The following is an 18191-nucleotide window of genomic DNA, read 5'->3' as shown; positions in this document are numbered from 1 at the left end:
ACATGTAGTTTTAAAAATGTTGTTGTAATGGCATGTGATGTAAATGTATGCGTTGTAAGTGATGTTGCGTTGTAAAACTATGTTGTAAAGGCATGCGTTGTAAATGTATGCGTTGTAAGGGTTGTTGCGTTGTAAAAATGTGTTGTAAAGGCATGCGTTGTAAATGTATGCGTTGTAACGTCATACATTCACCCTGTTGTGTTTAGTGTTAACCTTCCCATATCTCTTGCTCCACTGTGATGTCACAGCCCGGGTGTGGTGTCTGAGGATGTGATTGGATCAGATACCCTCGGGCTGAGCTCAGCACCTTAGCTGCAGGTCGGGCCTCTCGTCTGTACTTCTCCTCTGATCTTTGACATCCTGGAAGGGTTCATCTGTGGAGCAGGCCACACTCAAAGTTACCGACTTCTGGGGCATAGCTATCCATAGTGCAGCAGGTGCAGCTGCACCGGGGCTCTGGGGCCTGAGCCCCCCAGCTCCTAAATGATAGCTGCTGATTACTACCAAACCAGGGGGAGGTCCAATTTCCTAGCTTGCTTTGGGAACCATGGCGCCCTGTCACACCACTGGCGGTCTCACTTCAGTAATGGCGCCAATTACTTCTTAATGATGGAACTGCTGTCGGGGGCCCGGCGGTTACGCAGAATTTGCTTAAACTCGCTTAATTTGCTCAGCTCTGCGTGTAGGGAACAGAGCCCCCCAAGAGACAATTACCCTGCCCCGGCACAGGTGTCTGCTGGCATGAGTCTCCGTGGTGGGGGGTTCAAGTGGTGATCTCTGGGGGCCCCACACCACGGATGATGGTACCTCCCCGGCCCGGTCCACCAATCCAGAGCGACGCTAATGGAGAGGCCCTGAAAGGGGATATATTGGAGGGAGCGATAGAGGAGTGAATAGATGGGGGACAGACATATAAGGTTAGAGGCTCCGTGAGGAAGCGGAAGAGGGTGGAGGAACAGAGAGCAGAGGAACGGGACAGCGAGGGAGTGGGGGGGGGGGGGGGGGTGGAAGAAGCAACAGAACCGGGAGACACAAAGAGTTAGAAAGAGAGTGGGGAGGCGGACAGGGGGTGAAAGGTGGGGTTCAGGTAGAGAGTAATAGTGAACCCTGGGAGTAATAGTGAACACCGGGAGTAATAGTGAACACCGGGAGTGATAGTGAACATTGGGGTCCGGGCGGCACGCTGCTCTAGAGGGGGAGAGTGTGCTGTGGGGCAGGCTCTGGAGATGGAGGAGCCCTGGATCCGGACCGTGCAGCGCCTCTTCTACCCCGTCATGTCGGTGTTCGGGATGCCAGGTGAGCCTCGTCACATCCAGCCGGATGGCGCCTAGTGTCCGTCTCCGCATCGAGGCGCCTTGAGGCCTATATGCGCCTTACAGAGGTTTATACAAAGATAGGAAATACATCACACTGACTCCTGGGTGATGGGGGGGGTTTAAAACAGACAGACAGACGGACGGACTAAGCGAGGGCTTGACTTAAACTCTGCTGTTCTGTGAAAGAAACTGCCTGTAGGCCCTTTCTTATTTTTTGTGGATACAATGATATGTTCGGTATACAACTGAAGGCACAGCAGTTACTTTTTTGTTTATTTAGTATTTTAGATTCCATTTTTGTTCGTGTATTTTAGAAGGTAACACGTGCCTCCTTTCTGCCGCTGGAGCACCCGGTCGTCTTTGAAAAAGGCTTCGGACGGGTGAGGTAAGTTAGGGCCCCATGAAGTTGAGGTAAGTTAGGGCCCCATGAAGTTGAGGTAAGTTAGGGCCCCATGAAGTTGAGGTAAGTTAGGGCCCCATGAAGTACAGACAGGCCCTGCCCTTGCGCTCTCCTTCTTGTAGTTCAGTTGGGGGTGCTTTATGGCTATATAAGATGAAAACACACATCACCTCCCTGTAAGTTGCATTTATGTACATAATTCGCAAAAATAAATAATTAAATGCATGCATGGGCGAGGGAGGGGGCTGCAGGGGAGATCTGATGCAGAGGACAGTTAAAGCTTGAGTACACACCCACTTTGTGAACACTTTGTACATGCTTTGTGTGCACTTTAAGTACTCTGTGAACACTTTGGGCACGCTGTGTGTGCACTTTGTGTGTGGTTTGTTCGCTTTGTGTGAAATTGTGCTTTGTACCGTTTGTGTGCACTTTGTGTGCAGTTTATGTATTCTGCACTTTGTGCAAGTTTTATGTGCAGTTTGTGTGTGCTTTGTATGCTTTGTGTGCACTTTGTGCGCACTGTATGTACTCTGTGAACACTTTGTGCATGCTTTGTGTGTGCTTTGTACGCTTTGTGCGCACTGTATGTACTCTGTGAACACTTTGTGCACGCTGTGTGTGCTTTGTACGCTTTGTGTGCACTTTGTGCGCACTGTATGTACTCTGTGAACACTTTGTGCACGCTTTATGTGTGCTTTGTACGCTTTGTGTGCACTGTATGTACACTGTGAGCACTTTGTGCACGCTTTATGTGTGCTTTGTACGCTTTGTGTGCACTGTATGTACTCTGTGAACACTTTGTGCACGCTTTATGTGTGCTTTGTACGCTTTGTGAGCACTGTATGCACTCTGTGAACACTTTGTGCACGCTTTATGTGTGCTTTGTACGCTTTGTGTGCACTTTGTGCGCACCGTATGTACTCTGTGAACACTTTGTGCACACTTTATGTGTGCTTTGTACGCTTTGTGTGCACTGTATGTACTCTGTGAACACTTTGTGCACGTGTTTTGTGTGCTTTTGCGATCTTTGTGTACGGTTTGTGCAAGTTTTGTGTGCAGTTTGTGTGTGCTTTGTACACTTTGTGTGCACTTTGTGCGCACTGTATGTACTCCGTGAACACTTTGGGCACGCTGTGTGTGCACTTTGTGTGTGGTTTGTTCGCTTTGTGTGAAATTGTGCTTTGTACCGTTTGTGTGCACTTTGTGTGCAGTTTATGTATTCTGCACTTTGTGCAAGTTTTATGTGCAGTTTGTGTGTGCTTTGTATGCTTTGTGTGCACTTTGTGCGCACTGTATGTACTCCGTGAACACTTTGTGCACGCTTTTTGTGTGCTTTGTACGCTTTGTGTGCACTGTATGTACTCTGTGAACACTTTGTGCATGCTGTGTGTGCTTTGTACGCTTTGTGTGCACTTTGTGCGCACTGTATGTACTCTGTGAACACTTTGTGCACACTTTATGTGTGCTTTGTACGCTTTGTGTGCACTGTATGTACTCTGTGAACACTTTATGTGTGCTTTGTACGCTTTGTGTGCACTGTATGTACTCTGTGAACACTTTATGTGTGCTTTGTACGCTTTGTGTGCACTGTATGTACTCTGTGAACACTTTGTGCACGTGTTTTGTGTGCTTTTGCGATCTTTGTGTACGGTTTGTGTATGCTTTGTGCGCTCTTCACATTTCTGCCTCTTCGTCATCTTTTACCTGTGACCTTTTCCTCGTCCAGCGCCGCTTACAACTCTCAAAGCTGATTTATTTAAAGTTATAACCGCTTCCGCGCTACCGCGAATTCCCGCTGTGCGCTGAAATTTTAAAAATGGCTTGATCGTGACAAAGCCAGCTCGTCATCCGCGCAGCGCAGGTAACGCTGATGACGAGCTGGCTTTGTCATCCGCGCAGAAGGGGTTAAAGTAACAGAGCCAACCATTGCCTCTCGTCTGTTATTTGATGTTTGGAAAACTTGTAACCCTGACCTGCTTGAATACACTTTTTTTTCTAATATGCATCATACTTGTTCTAGGAATGATTACATTTTGGTTAGTAAGCCTCTACTTCCCTCTATTAAAGTAACAGAATTGTAGCTACTATCAGCCACGGCCCGGAGGGAGTTTTGGTGAGGCGTAGAGGCGAGCAGGGGAGGGGCAGGGTGGGGGGTGCGAAAAACCGGAGTATGGATAATTGAAGGTAAGTAAACAATTTAATAAATAAAACGAATTTCGTAGCGTGCCCTGCATCGCAAAATGTGATGCAGGGCGCGCTACGAAAATCGTTTTATTAATTAAATTGTTGGCTTACCTTCAATTATCCATACTCCGGTTTTTAGCACCCCCCACCCCGCCTCTCTGCCCTACCAAAACTCCCTCCACGGGCCGCGGCTGGCTACTATATAACATACAGAAATGCAATATGCTATTTATTACCATCGCTGGGGGTGGGTGGGAGGAGGGTGTGTTTCACGTGTGGGTCACTAGGCCCCGCCCTTTCTTCAGCATTTGTCACATTTATTGCGCTCCGTGGGCTGCATCTTATGTCTTTTGTATGCCACGCGTGTTTTCCACGTGCAGTAGTTTCACAGAGGAAGAAGGTGTGTAATCGGAAGACCAGGGGTTAAGTCTGTGCAGTGACGTGCATCCCACTACTCGGGTCTTGTGAGCAGCGCCGGCTGTAGCGCTGAGGGTGCTGGGGTGACTGTCTTTACTGACGCCCGCTCCGTGGGCACCCCCTCTCCACGAATCCCCTCACTGCCACCCCCCAGCAGTGCCCAGCTCTCCATAGCCCCTCCCTGAAATACAGTTCATTTTTAAAGCGCTTGTCACAGTTCACTCACACTCAGTTCTGTGATCTGGGCGGTGCACAAGTTCCTCACAGCAGGTGCATTAACCTTCTGCGCTACTTTATGATGAGTCAAAACTGCCACTAGAGAACATTCCGATCTGTCACCAGCAGGAACATTAATCACCAGACTTAACTTCACATTTTTATTGTTGCCTGAAATTGCTGGACGCCCAAAGAAGTTCACTGCTTTTAAACCCATAAGTTAACACAGCACCCCCATTAAAGTCAGCGCCAGGTGCAGCTGCACCGGTCGCACCGCCCTAAGGCCGCCCTGGTCGTGAGTGTGATCGCAGGTGCTCTCCTCTGGAAAGTGATTCAAGAATAAGACTCGAGGGTATCAAGTACGCATTCTCCAAGACGATGTTAAAAGGCAGAGTTGAAAATATGGGGGGGGGGGGGTTGGGAATGGGCTGGGGTACATTCTAGAGAAAAGGGGAACATGACTATTCACTATCCAAAGGGGGGTACTGAGAGGGGGCGCGGCAGTTTTAAACAGATATTTCATCATTTGAGGGGCAATAATGGACACGAACTAATAGGCTGACTTGACATCGAGAACTGTCCTGCATGAAAAGATGCTTCAAACTCACAAACGTTGAATCTGGCTATTCCGAGAGCCCTCTGGCGAGCAGGGCTGGTGACTTGACTGCGAGAGTTGTGTCCCATGAGAGGGGAGTGAAGGGGAGTAACGCACCCACCACACAGCATTACCCACTCTATGTAATGTTATTTCATTAGATTTATATAGCGTCGACAGTTGACACTACCAGAATGTCAGCTTCAGGGCGCACACGCAGCAGCGGGAGGTGGGAGTGCGTGAAACCCAGGGGCGCAACTAGAACCCAACTTTGGGGTGGGGGGCTAAGACGCCCAGCCAGGGCAGGCCCTAGCACTGGTCGCGCACGGTGCAACAGTCTTTTTTGGTGCCCCTCCCCCGTTTCCTCCTTCTCCATGAGTTCCCTCCCCACCACTCACCAACAATGCACCTCATCTCTCTATAGCTCCTTTCTGACAAACATTTCATTTTTTTATAGTGCTATTCATAGTTTACTCACACTTACAGCCTGATTCATCATCGCCGTGTTTTGCGAGTCTTTAATAGCGATTCATAAGGAATCGCTATTACCGACTCGCAAAACGGGATTCATGTAGGAATCGCTAAATAAATTGCGATTCCTACACATTCCTTATTTGCGATTAGCAAATTTGCGATTAGCAATTTGCTATTCGCAAATAAGATAGCGATTTCAAGGGTGCTAGGGGTGTTCAAAGGACACCCTGTAGCACCCCTGAAATTTAATTTACAGTGGTGTTGCACACACACATGTCCGAAGGACATGTGTGTGTGCAACATGCAACTTAGAAAAATGCTTTTAAAAGCATTTTTCTAAGTTTTCGCTATTTACCATGAGGTTTGACCTCGCGGTAAATAGCGGCCCGAAATTACGAATTAGCAATTTAAAAATGGTTGATGAATTGCATTTAAGGAATCTCAAATAGAGATTCCTTGAATGTAATTCCTCGCAATTTAGCAAATTAGCAATTACCGATTTTTGCATTTGGGATGATGAATCCCAAATGCAAAAATTGCGCTTGCAAAGGGCCAGATTCTCAGAATCTGGCTCTTTGCGAGCGCAATTCGGCTTGATGAATCAGGCTGTTAGTTCTGTGATCTGCATGGTACACGTTCTTTGTAGCAGCCACATTCACTCTCTGCACTGTGTGGGTGGCAGGAGTGCTCATGTGAGTGCACGGTGAGCGATGGAGTAGGGTGAGAGGAGTGACTGCAGGGTGAGTGAGGTGACCATGTGAATTTGGGTGTGTATGTTAGTGCAGAGTGGGATAAATGACTGCATGGTTAATGATGGGCTTGTTTGAGTGAGATTGCAGGTTGAGCAATGAGGGGACAGGTGAGTGAAGTGTCACATGAGTGCGGGGGAGTAGTGTTCTCGTGTGACTGCAGGGTGAGGTACAGGAGTGAACAGCACAAGTGCTTTGTGAGTGCAGTGTGATCACTGTGAGTGCAGGGTGAGCGGTGTGCTCATGTGACCGCAGGGTAAGTGGAGGGAGAACTGTGTGAGTTCATGGCGAGTGGCATAAGTGTAGTGTGGTCACTGTGAGTGCAGGGTGAGCGGGTGGTGTGAGTGCATGGTGATCACTGTGAGTGCAGGGTGAGTGTGAAAGTGAAGGGTGAGAATGAGGAGTGAGTGGTCTGAATGCAGGGCGCATTCCCAGACACTTGAACTAACTCAGCATACTATGGTTTCGGATATAAGTTAAACTATTGCTATTATGGCATTATTCAGGGACAGGTCCGGACTGGCCGTAGCGGACACCAGCTGTTTTCTTGCTGGTCCAGAAGGGTGGGGGCTGTTTTTGGACAGGTGGGGTAATTTTTGGTAGAGGGGCCCGGTTTTGCCGCAGTGCTGCAATATCGCCCGCCTGTACCACAAACAGCTGCAGTGTTTTCCACGTGCAACCCCTCCCAACGCCGACCCCCTCCACCGTGGCTCGTCCGACTCAATTGCCAAGGCAGGTTTGCGTTCAGGGATCGGGGATGGAGGAAATAACTATTGTGCTGATCCTGCAACAAACTTCCAGTCTTATGATTCGGGTTGCCAGCTCATCATATTTATGTCCCAGACTGTACAAAAATATGAAGTCACCTAAAGCCTATTTTCAGCACTTATCTGTGCAAACATGGAACAGAAAATATAAATAGAAAGCATTTTTAATTGTGTTCCAGGGCTGCCTGAATGATCTACGACTGATAATTAAAGCGAACAAGGACAGAAAGGTCACATTCCAAAAGAATACATACAATTTTATTTATAACCCTATCTAATGTCAAGACGAGGCCTTTGCAGGCTCTTTAAACAACAAATGGCTGGTATTTTTCTTTTGGCAACCCTACTTTATATTTTTTTTATGAAAAGCATTCTCACCCTACAGCAGTAAAGGTAAAATCCAAATGTAAGGAACAGGCAGAGTGGGGGCCCAGGGGGTATGAAAAACAGAAAAAAAGAAGCCTTGATGACCAGTTTACAATGGTATGTAACTATGCAAATGGTCTTTAACCACATCGATGCTGATGACACAACCACTCCGTCATCAGCCGCGGTGGCGCTGTGCTGATGATGGAGCGGTCCCATCATGGCCCGCCCGACGCGCCTGTGCGGCGCTGATTTCACGCCTGCGCGGCGCGTTCTATTGAGTGGGCGGGGCCATGACGAAACCGCTACGTCATCAGCACAGCCCAACCGCGGCTGATGACGGAGCGGTTCTGTCCCCAGCGTGTGAGCGCCGCGCGCCCCCCCTCCCCCTTAGCGCTGCGGCGGAATAGCCGCCGCAGTGAAGGGGTTAAAGACCTGTGAAAAACTCAGGCGTGCCCGAGAGAAAACTCCAGACACTGCCCAGCCAAGCCCACAGCAGCCCGAGCTGCAGCACTCCGGGCTGAGACACTCAACTGGGGTGGGGGCTGGGGGGGAGGCTGAAGCCCTTTCAGCCCTATGGGTGTTGCGCGCCTGGTGGAACCTCAGAGACACCTGGAGTAGCGTTTAATTTGAGAAAAAATAAGTGCCGGGCCCTCATCAGGAGGCGACTGTATCTTACACCCTCCATTGCCCCTGCCAGCGCTGCCAATGTCAGTGCCAACCCAACTAGAAAACATCCCACTCCTCCAATTGTGACAATTCAGACTATTCTAGGCCCCCACAGGTATGAGAATGGCTTGGGTGGCATTAATCATTTTTTAGGTGTGTTAAATTAATAAATACCTGTTGTTGTGCTCCAGGTGACAGACTGTCATAAGTGCCGGTGTTGACATTAAAGTGCCCGTGCTGAATCAAATGAAGCACTGACATGAGAGTCCTCCGGTCACCAAGAGGGTGCCCGCTTGGACCCGGACTGAACGCTTGGCAGAGAGACGGGTGTCAACAAGGCCTTTGAGGCAGGCAGGCCGTGGGTCATCGTGCCATCATCGGCAACTTACCCCCACCCACCGTCTGAGCATGCATGAATAAATGAATACACAAGACAACTTTGTTTCTGGGAAAATATTGCTGCAGGTTTATTCCATACAAAGTATGCAATATGCATTTACAGTGTGACTGCCCCTGACCTGCCGCCCGCCATCCGCCAGATGTTCCTTGCCCCAGTGGTTTTGGGCCTCAGTCCCTGGCGAGGCGGGCCTGTCTTTAGTTCAGTCACTCCTGGAGGCTGGCAGCACACACCTTGGGTACCACTTTGAATTGTGATGAATGAGACATGATAGAGGCTGGGACCATAGAAAGCGACGCATGGCGCAGACTTTGACATCGTGGCGACATTTCTAGTCAACATCTTGAGCCGCGCGGCGTCACTCACTTTTTTAACATCATGGTCAAAAATATGTAAATGTAAATGTAGTAGTATTTGTATAGCGCACGAATAGACCCATGAGGGTATCTCGGCACTTGTACACATACCGCTGTGGAACCCTTCCTGGCTTTTCCCTGTGAAATGTCCACTCCTGGGCATCCCCAAGGTGAAGCCAGGCATCCAAGCGCTGCTGGGGCCGTTGTGGAGATTAAGCAAGCTAGTGCCCAGAGTCGCAGAGTGGGACCCATGGTTAGAATAGGCGCCGAGGCGAGAATGATCAGATCCGGGGAGATTGAGCCGAGGCGGGAATTGAACCCTGGTCCCGGGCCAGACCTCTGCATCAGGGTCTGCCGCTCTAACCATTGAGCCACACTTCTTCTTATAATCACGTGCGAGGAAAAATATGGGACAGTGTGTTCAAACCCTTGGTGCGACAAGGGACAACTCGCCTCGCTCATCAGGGGACAGGCTACAACAGGGCCACGCCAGGGTGAGGTCTGACAGGAGGGTCCCTGGCATGGCCGTACCGGCCGACCCGGGCCCTTCCCAGGAGACCGGAAGGGTGGGGGGCCGGGTATGTCAGTGAGGACCCTTTTTGTAGCAGCGCAGCAGCTTTGAAAGTAGTCACTGCAGAGTTCCTTGTATATCCAGCAGTTTTCAGACAACAATAAGTGTCAAGATAACTCTGGTGATTAATGCACCTGCTGGAGAGAGATGAGAGTTTTGTCTAGTAGCAGTTTTGACTCATAAGGTAGCGCAGAGGGTTAATATGCCTGCTGCAAAGAATGTGTACCCTGCAGATCAGAGAACAGTATTTTATGTACATAGCTCAGTGGGTTACTGCTTTTGTCACAGGGACCCTTTTGTTACTGTGCAGTTCATAAGTTACACTCTTAATATAGCACAGTGAGCTATGAACTGCAATCAAAGAGCTGCTGCAAACTGCATGGTACAGGTTAGAAGGTTATATTTTTTTCACGTCTTCCGTTATCCTATTGTTGCTAAAAAGGGTTTGTTTGGGCAGAAACAAATTCTTATAATTAAAGTCAACCATGCCCACTGTGTTCTGTTCTGAATCCTGAGTTTCTGCCTCTCCAGACCAGGCACTCTTAAGAAATGCCCACCAGTATGGATGACATGTGAATCCTGCCCCTTGCAGTACCCTTTGCCTTATGTAACATTTGCTATACACTGATTTACACTCATATGATTCATTGTCTCTGTATGTGTGTGTGGTGTATAGCGCTCCAACCCCCTACACTGGTATGAGAGGCGCTCTAAAACAAAACACATGTGAGAGCGGGCTGTGGAGAGACGAGAGGCGCTTGGAGGGTGGGACTGGGGGAATCTTTTAGGAGCCCCAACAAAGATTGCCATGTCCTGGGGCACAGAAAGGTCATCATTTACTGTGCTTTAGAAATGAAAATATAATGAGACATGTCTTGTAGAATGCACTATTTTTGCCCAAATGTTCTTGAGTGGAGACCCCCTCCAAGCCCCCTTGTAGAGGTCAGGCTCGCGCGCTGCCACATTCCCAGGGCTGCCTCGGGCTCCCCGGGCCCTGACCCCTGACCCTTGACCCCCGGCGCGCCCCTGACACTGCGCTCCCAAGGAGGCGGCCGCTCTTTCTAGGGGTGCCCCGATAGCACCCACCTTAAATGAGGTATTCTCCATCATGTATCTGTATTTGAAATACACTATTTTACATCTGTGTTTGCACTGATTTAACAAGCATTGGCTCATGAAGCCAGCCCTACCGGTTATTATGGTCTATTTCTGCCATTAAGACGTCCTGGCGGTAAAACCCGTATTTATCACTTTATTTTTGGGAAAACAACCATCAGACTCGTGACGGCGCTACGCACAGTCGTTATGAGCAGTGCTGACTGTTTTTAAAAACATATTGCCGACACCAAGACTATTTGAAATATAGGGTCACCTGTGCTGTAATGAGGGAAAGAAAACAATTATATTCCTTTTCTATGAAGGGACCTATGATAATAATTGAGGTGCTTCCGGTGGGGCTGGTCTCTTTCTTATTTGACCTCAATTTGTTGTGTTAATTTAACTCTACGGCACTCTAGCAACTGTATTTGTGTTCATTCATATTTTTCAAATTTTTCTCTAACTCAATTCAAACAAACGACGTTTTCGGCATTAACTGCACACACACGTTGGTGACTGTTTTTTCAGGAACATATATTTCCCGAAGAGATATTTACCACCGCGTTTAAGAGGGTACTCATTGTGAGGGTTTCAGGATATTGCAGTACGGATTACTCAAAATATACATTTCAAACTCAAACTTTAGCAGCCATTTGTCAGAATGACTCTCTGCGCCTGCCCGAGGCCACGCAGTGGCCATCAGGAGGGCGGGCTCCTAGTCACGGAGGGCTGTCCCGCCCCCGCATGACGCAGTAGTTCCTCTCCTGAGGCAGTCTCCCCTGGTTGGTGGAGACTGGTAGTGATGCACGTCCGGGGCGGTGGGGAGGAGCCGTCTGGAGTTCATCAGACCTCTGCCCTGCTGGGGAGGCCTCTTTGCCGCCCCGGACGTCGCTGTTCCATGTTGGGACACTCTTTTTGCCTCGACGCGTGGTAGTGTCCTCGAGAGGGACTCTCTTTTCCTGTCGGCTGGAGGTCTCCTTCAGTGCCGAGGTCCCATGGGGGCACCTCGATGGTCTGGCGTCGTGTTTGTTGGCGTCTTCCGGTGCGGTGAGTCTTGCCCGGCGTTGTTTATTGCGGGATACACCAGTTTGCATTGCGCCCCCCCCCCCCTTTTTACGCGGCGGGAGAACAGCAGGTCCCGAGGTTTGAAGTCTGTGAGGGGGCGCGAACAAAGCAGCACCCGGGCGCGGGGGATAGATTCATACCGCTACCTCAGCTTGACTCTGTTGAATCGTGGCACTTTCTGAGTGGCTGGTTTGCGCGCAAGTAACGGGTGTGCTTGGTGTGATGGCAGTAGGGGTCTCCTGCAGGTGCGGTAGCTGCCGGGGGAGTCGGCTGGTCTCGTCCCGTGGGCGTGGAGGCCTTTGCTGCCGGTGGTATTGTCACGTCGCGGCTCAAGCGGGTTCAAGCGCATCCTGGGTAGAGCAGCGGGTGCGTCGGGCGGGTTCGCACTTCTGGGGGCAATAAGTATTGCGCATATGGGTTGCGGTCATCTTTATTGTGGGGCAAGTTGTCGGGAGTTCGGCTGGAGCACGGGTGGTGTCGTATTGTGCTGAGCGCAGCTCCGCGGGTATCTTGGTGCGAGGTGTTCACAGGCGGGCGTCGCCAGTTCTATGCTGATTTCCGCCCCGGGGGAAACTGAGTCATCTTCGGCATGTTGTGGTTGCGGCCCGGGACTTGTCACGTAGGGGCGGTTGTAAGAGGCATGGAGTCATTTTCATTGCACTAACCCCGGGCTATTCGGATCCATAACGCGGCGGCTGTGGTTGCTTGTGGCATGCTTCCGACCGCGGCGCTAATTCAGTTTATTACTCGCATTATGGGTATATTTAAAATTCTGCGACATCGGTGTATTCACTCCGAGCACATCATTCAGTCTTACCATTGTTGGGTGTCGGCCATCCTCGGGCCTTTCGCGGCATGTCTGTTGTAGGTTTGTTGTGCTGACACTTGGGTCACCAGTCTCCCAACGACTAAGAACGGCGCGATTCTATAACGCAGTGTGGTTTGTTAATATACATGCATATATGGGCAAGCGTGGGGATGGTCCTGGTTCCTTGCAGTTGCTTACTACTATCCTGGTGCACGTGTGTAATGGCTGAAGGGTGCGGCCATTTTAGGGACACCATGGTGTGATGTCCGGCGCTTAAGGGTAATGGCGTCCAGTGCGGCTATTTTTGGTGGTGGTTTGTTTCCTTTGACCGGCGCAAGACGTGTATGGCGCCTGTTGGCGGTGAATTTGGGTCACGGTTCTTCGATATCGGCGCATGTGAGTAAGTGAGGACAATTTTGACGGACATTTCCGTGGAATGCATGGTTAAGAGGATACTGTGTTCGGGTCCTCCCTCCCCCATTATGTTTCCTTTTCGCTCCGCCTGGCTTGCGATGCAGCCGGGTTCTCTATGACTTGCGGTGTTAGTCACGAGGTTCAGCTTCTTAAGCATGTGACTGTTGCTTCCGACCCACGCAGCACTTCTGGTGTGGGCTTCTATACCTAATTTTGCCATTCTTATTTCAGACTCCGCCCCTTTGTTCGCCCCCCCCGCGCCCCCTTTTGCGAACTCCCGGCGCCGCGCTGACCAGGCAGCTCCTGCAACCACTCCTTGTGAGGTATGTATGCTGGCAAACAGGAGGGTGTGGCGTTGAGGGGGCCTCAGGTATCCGATTCGTTGCATCAGGCCTCCTGCTAGGTAGTATTATCAGATGGGGTCATAGTCATGTTTAGTCTCCTTCCTTTGCAAGTACAGCGCGAATTTTGTCATCTGGCTTCTGTTACATTAAGTCTCACCTCATTTATATTGTCATATACAAGCAGTGATTATGGGTTGGTATTGTCTCGTGCAGAGTACATTAACGTCGTGTGATTTGAAAGGGAGTTACCTGCAAGTTCAGTACTGCTGCAAATCATTTAAGGGAGATTGCCGCACCTCTAAGGAGCATTCGGGTACTCAGTAGTTTGTGTACCTGCACTTGCTTAATTCTTTTGCACGAGATATATGTACGGATGAATGTCTAATTACGCCACCCTGTTAAAAAATGGACTCGCCCGCAGTCTTTAGAATTTTGCTGTGAAGGTTTTGGAGAGCGAAAAAATATATCATCTCAAAGGGGCAGTCTGAATCTCTGTAAACTTCTTGGTCTACACCTTCATCGCGCATCCAAGTCTTTGTATTCTCACATCTGCTGATTCACGCGTCTAATCCATACACAAGTTCCTTCTTCAGCCTCTCGTGCGTGCAGGTTGACATTACGGTATGTTTATGGTTTGAGTAATTGCAGTTGTTAGGAACGACGTCCGGGACCACTAGTTCTTACCTGTGCCGGATACGTAGATGGTCTTCTGGCTAAATTATTTATTCCTTAACGAAGCACGTTGGTGTGTACCGCGGCTGTATCAAGCCTTGGCTGTGGGTGGGAGAATGATATGTCTTTATGAAATCTTCGGCGTGTTTGGATATGTTTTTGATGGGTGTTGCCTGTGGTTAAAGAAATGCTCAATATTGTCCGTCATTTTTAGAGGTAGCATCATGGTATTCCAAAGACACATCTTTCCCCCCCATGGGAGCAAGTCCCCTAGCTCAGTTCCCAGTACTAGCCTCAAATATTTAGGCCTCTTACCTAAATCGGAATTTTTAGATGCCGCTAGCCCGGAAAATGAGGGGTGTAGCGTAGCCATGTCAGCCTAGCAGACAAGCACAAACCTAGAGGCCCGGGCCCCAAACTGAAAGGGTTGCACAGATACTTAAGTAGGTAATTCTGGTAGGCTGAAATAACTATTCTGGTGTGTTCACATGTACCCCTATTATGAAATTGACAAGCTATTTATAAGGAAGGGCACTATACGATTTGAATGGGGACCAGCCGTGCGGTGCTAACCCTTGATTCATGTTACTTCTTTGTAATTTCACCCTGCATCGGTTGTGCCTTCCCTATAAGTCTCTATGAACAGGTGCGAGTGCACAAGCCTTAAACGTCATCAGTATTGTTCATCTTGTAGGATGGGCAGTTAAGAATATTTTCAAATTCATTGACCCCCCTGTACGCCAATTTGGTCCGGTTTGGGAGCCCGGCATAGGGGGAAGTCGAGGCTAATGCGCAACTTCCTGTCCCAATGGTATTTTACTATAAGTTGTCTAACCATTCCATTACAATGTGTGGCATTTTGGTGGCAAATGACATGCCTACGATCATATCACCCAAGATAAATATTGGATATTCGACCAGCGTCATCTTGAGTTTAGCAGGACAGTTTCTCTGGCGATGGAGGGTGCGAGTGGTTCATTATACACTTATTGAAAGCGATCCTTCAGTCGAGCCCTGCTTCTATTCCTAATAATACATTACCTTAAGCCCCATGTATGACAGAGATTAGTGCTGTGTTCTTTCTGCTATTATCAGGAATAAAAATGGAAAGTAACCCTCTAACCATACGGGAACTGATCAGCTTTGCAGGTAGTTATCTACAACGGTGTGGGTGGGAGTATGTCATCAGCATAGCATGTGATAGAACTGGTTTAATAATATTATAGCTGGAGGCTGGACAGGATTTGAGAATAAACCCATTCCTGTTTTTATATGAAGAGACTCCCTCACTGAGACAGGCAAACAAGAGCGTAGCGGCAGCGGGTGCAGTGGCACCGAGGACGCCTGTCTCCTCCTTATTGTTGTATTTGATCATGGCTGTAATTTTCATTCTATCTCTATCCTGGGACCCATATCTTTCCGGTAACAGTGCCTATGACACACCAACTACTCTATTAGGCTTGCTCCCCGCACCCACACCTTGCGATTCCTGCTCAAAGAAAACAAGGCATTTGCAGTTATAGATAATGCTGCACGCCGGGCCATGTTTCGGAAAGTAACCTGACGCTTTGGCAAGGCACGACTACTTTAATTCGATAGTTCTGCCTTGTATCTGACCCGCAGGTAATCTTAAAGGAAATCCAGTATAGTTTTATGTTATTATTATTTTCGAAGCACTTTCGTTATAACTTGGTCCCATTCACCACACAAGAGGTGGTCATCATACTGATAGGCTCTACGGCTGATCTCTTTTCAGTCCTTTTTCTAACATGCGGCGAAGTGCTAGATATTAGACATCATATGTCACACGTAAAATGAATGGATATGCCACACATACTTAGTCTCAAACTGTCAGCTATGTATAGGTCCCCGTATTTACTCCAGGAAGTTATACAGGAGGCTTGCTATTATTTTAAATACTAGGGGTTCAATTGTTTTACAGGTACAATACATATTATGTATGGGTGTGAATGAGGTGTGAATATACAAGCCTACAAACAGTGTATGCGCTAGGGCACAAGTCATTTGAGCCGCTAATTTCGAGCCCTTGTGGAGCAACTGTTTTTCCCCTCGTTTTCACGAGAAAGCAGCACTGTGAGCTATTGAATTGTCACTCATAATTACACTCAAATTATAAAATGTCTCACATAGCAGCCGGCACTTGGTAGGATGTGGATTGGCGTAAACTCCCCTGCGTCAGTTAAGTTTCATGTTACACGAGTGAGCGTTCATGTTAAATAAGCCAAGGCCATATGGGACTGCCTTGGCGTGCCCTGTAGTCTGTTAGCGCCAGTAAAGATGTACTGTTCCCAAATGTTTTGTTTACATGCTAACCAACAATTTCTTGCTACGATAATATACTAAATTGTGGCCAGACACCTCCTCCTGGCATGTCCCAGCTACCCAGACTGTACTTTGTGAGTGGGTGGGTGGGTATGTATTGTGCGCCTCACACTTATCAAATCTGCTGTAGCCGTCACCAGGCTTAGTGCTGTGGCACACCGGAGAATTCGGAATGGATCTACATTCTAGACTCTTCCCCTATGATATCTCATTCAGAATAAACCTTCTCCCAACTAAATCGTCCCTGTTAGACATGTTTTCTTGCCAGGCAATTTTAGTGGTGTGGCCATTCTTGGGCTTCTTCTGGCCAGAACCTGAAAGCGATTTTCTGAGTGTTGTATTCTGACTAGGGTTATCAAAAATGCTAAAAACTCCGGGAGTTGATAGTACCCCCCCCTGGTATTTTGGGCAGATGAAGGGAGTGCAGCACAAGCGCTTGTGCCATGCTGGTCGGCAAACTTGCCACCCAGTGTGGAGGCAATAGGTATAGCACGCAATAGACACCAGGGCATTAGAACATACGGGACGTTGGCAATGTTAGCGCTGGTGTAAGTGCAAGCTAAACACGTGAGAAAGTGTAAGTGCAAAGATAAACACGTGGGAAATAGCAAACAGTGCGTTCAGAGAAGTGGCGTGGCTGGCAACAAAGAGTACCACACACTGGTACATAGGGAGCACTGCAATAATGGCAAACACGTAAAATTGAGAAATACTACCTGTACACTCCTGATAACAGCACATGTGTTGCTCTACCATGAATAGGGAAGGTCGTATGTCAATAGTCATTTCCCTCCTTCCTTTGGTCCTGCTGTCTATCTTTCATCTTAGGCTCGGGTACCTGTTGGCAGCCCACCCGCGGTCTGCAGCCTTAGTGTAACAATCAATTCAGGTATAAGGAGAACATCCGTGGCTACCACAGCCCGAGCCCAGACTGTCTATAATCGTTGAGGTGGGTCCCTAGAAGTCCTTTAGAGAATGTTCTATCTGGTATCTTACCCGGTGCCCCCCCCCCCCCGGTATCGGTTCCCTATCCCTGGGGGGGGGGGGTCCTAGTTAACTTAGGACAAGCTATCCCTGTGGTAGGATAGACTGGCAGCCGGCAGGCCGGACTGGGGGGCATGTGTTATCGGCCGTCCCCGTGGTTTTTTCTGTTTTCACTTGTTAGACCACGTCGCTAGTTATTCCAATATATACATTTGCATACTGCAATAGACTTCTGTATTCTGTAGGGGTTATGCCAATGGGTGCCTGAGTGGCTTTTATTTCTCCAGGCATATCCCGGCGCAGGTCTGGAGCTTAGGGGGCTCCCCGTTGCAGGCGCAGTTCTCCCCGGGAGGTGGTTGTAGGTGGCTTACAGACTAGTTAACTTATGGTATCATGGCCGATGCTGCTTACCAGCCCAAAACCCAAGTCGGCCTTCAGTCTAGCTAACTTAACGGTATGTCTGAAGCTGCTTCCAGCCTAAAACCTAGAGGGCAGGGGATGCCGGCTGTTTGGCCTGGGAACCCGGATTATCCATTATCTGGGACTCGTCCAAGTTCTATAGTATGTCCGGTGCCCTCCTATTCCCTCGTGTCAGTGAGCACAATTACTCTCCCTGCTGGATTATGAAGACAGTAATTCAGATGTATCTGTGACTCCATGGCGCAGTTTTCTGACGCTCTGTGGGAAGGGATATGGTGGTGTCCCAACGGCTTGCGCTGGACAGCCTATTTCATGTTACTGAGGGCCTCTGTGGTAGGGGCCCCTTCCTATCCCTTTAGTTTCCCTGAGGGGTTGTAGGACAGGTTTATTGGTGCCTGATGGTAGCACCCCACGCCTTGGGCGTTGCCCTGTTCCTCCTCTGTCTGGAGGTAGCAATTCTAGGTGTAGGTTGCAGGTAAAGAGCAGTAATAATGGTGTGGGGCCCGTGCGGCAGCGGGAACCACCTCACGGGCTGTGGCGGAGTTACTGGGCGATCCGGAAGAAGA

At 49.0% G+C, this 18191-nt stretch overlaps 1 protein-coding gene across 1 annotated transcript in view; it reads left to right on the top strand.

Moving 5' to 3' along the window:
• Positions 1-1226: 1226 nt before the first annotated feature.
• The window catches only part of LOC144762983 (putative G-protein coupled receptor 139), an 84715-nt gene continuing 67750 nt past the window's right edge, over positions 1227-18191 (top strand). Inside the window, exon 1 of the mRNA XM_078648296.1 lies at positions 1227-1296. Coding sequence (XP_078504422.1) covers positions 1227-1296 — 70 coding nt within the window. The remainder of the gene's footprint in view (positions 1297-18191) is intronic.

This window comes from Lissotriton helveticus, chromosome 6 (genome assembly GCF_964261635.1).
Source record: "Lissotriton helveticus chromosome 6, aLisHel1.1, whole genome shotgun sequence".
Classification (NCBI taxonomy): Eukaryota; Metazoa; Chordata; class Amphibia; order Caudata; family Salamandridae; genus Lissotriton; species Lissotriton helveticus.
The sequence above is the reverse complement of the archived record's forward strand: the minus strand, read 5'-3'. Positions and strand labels throughout refer to the sequence as shown.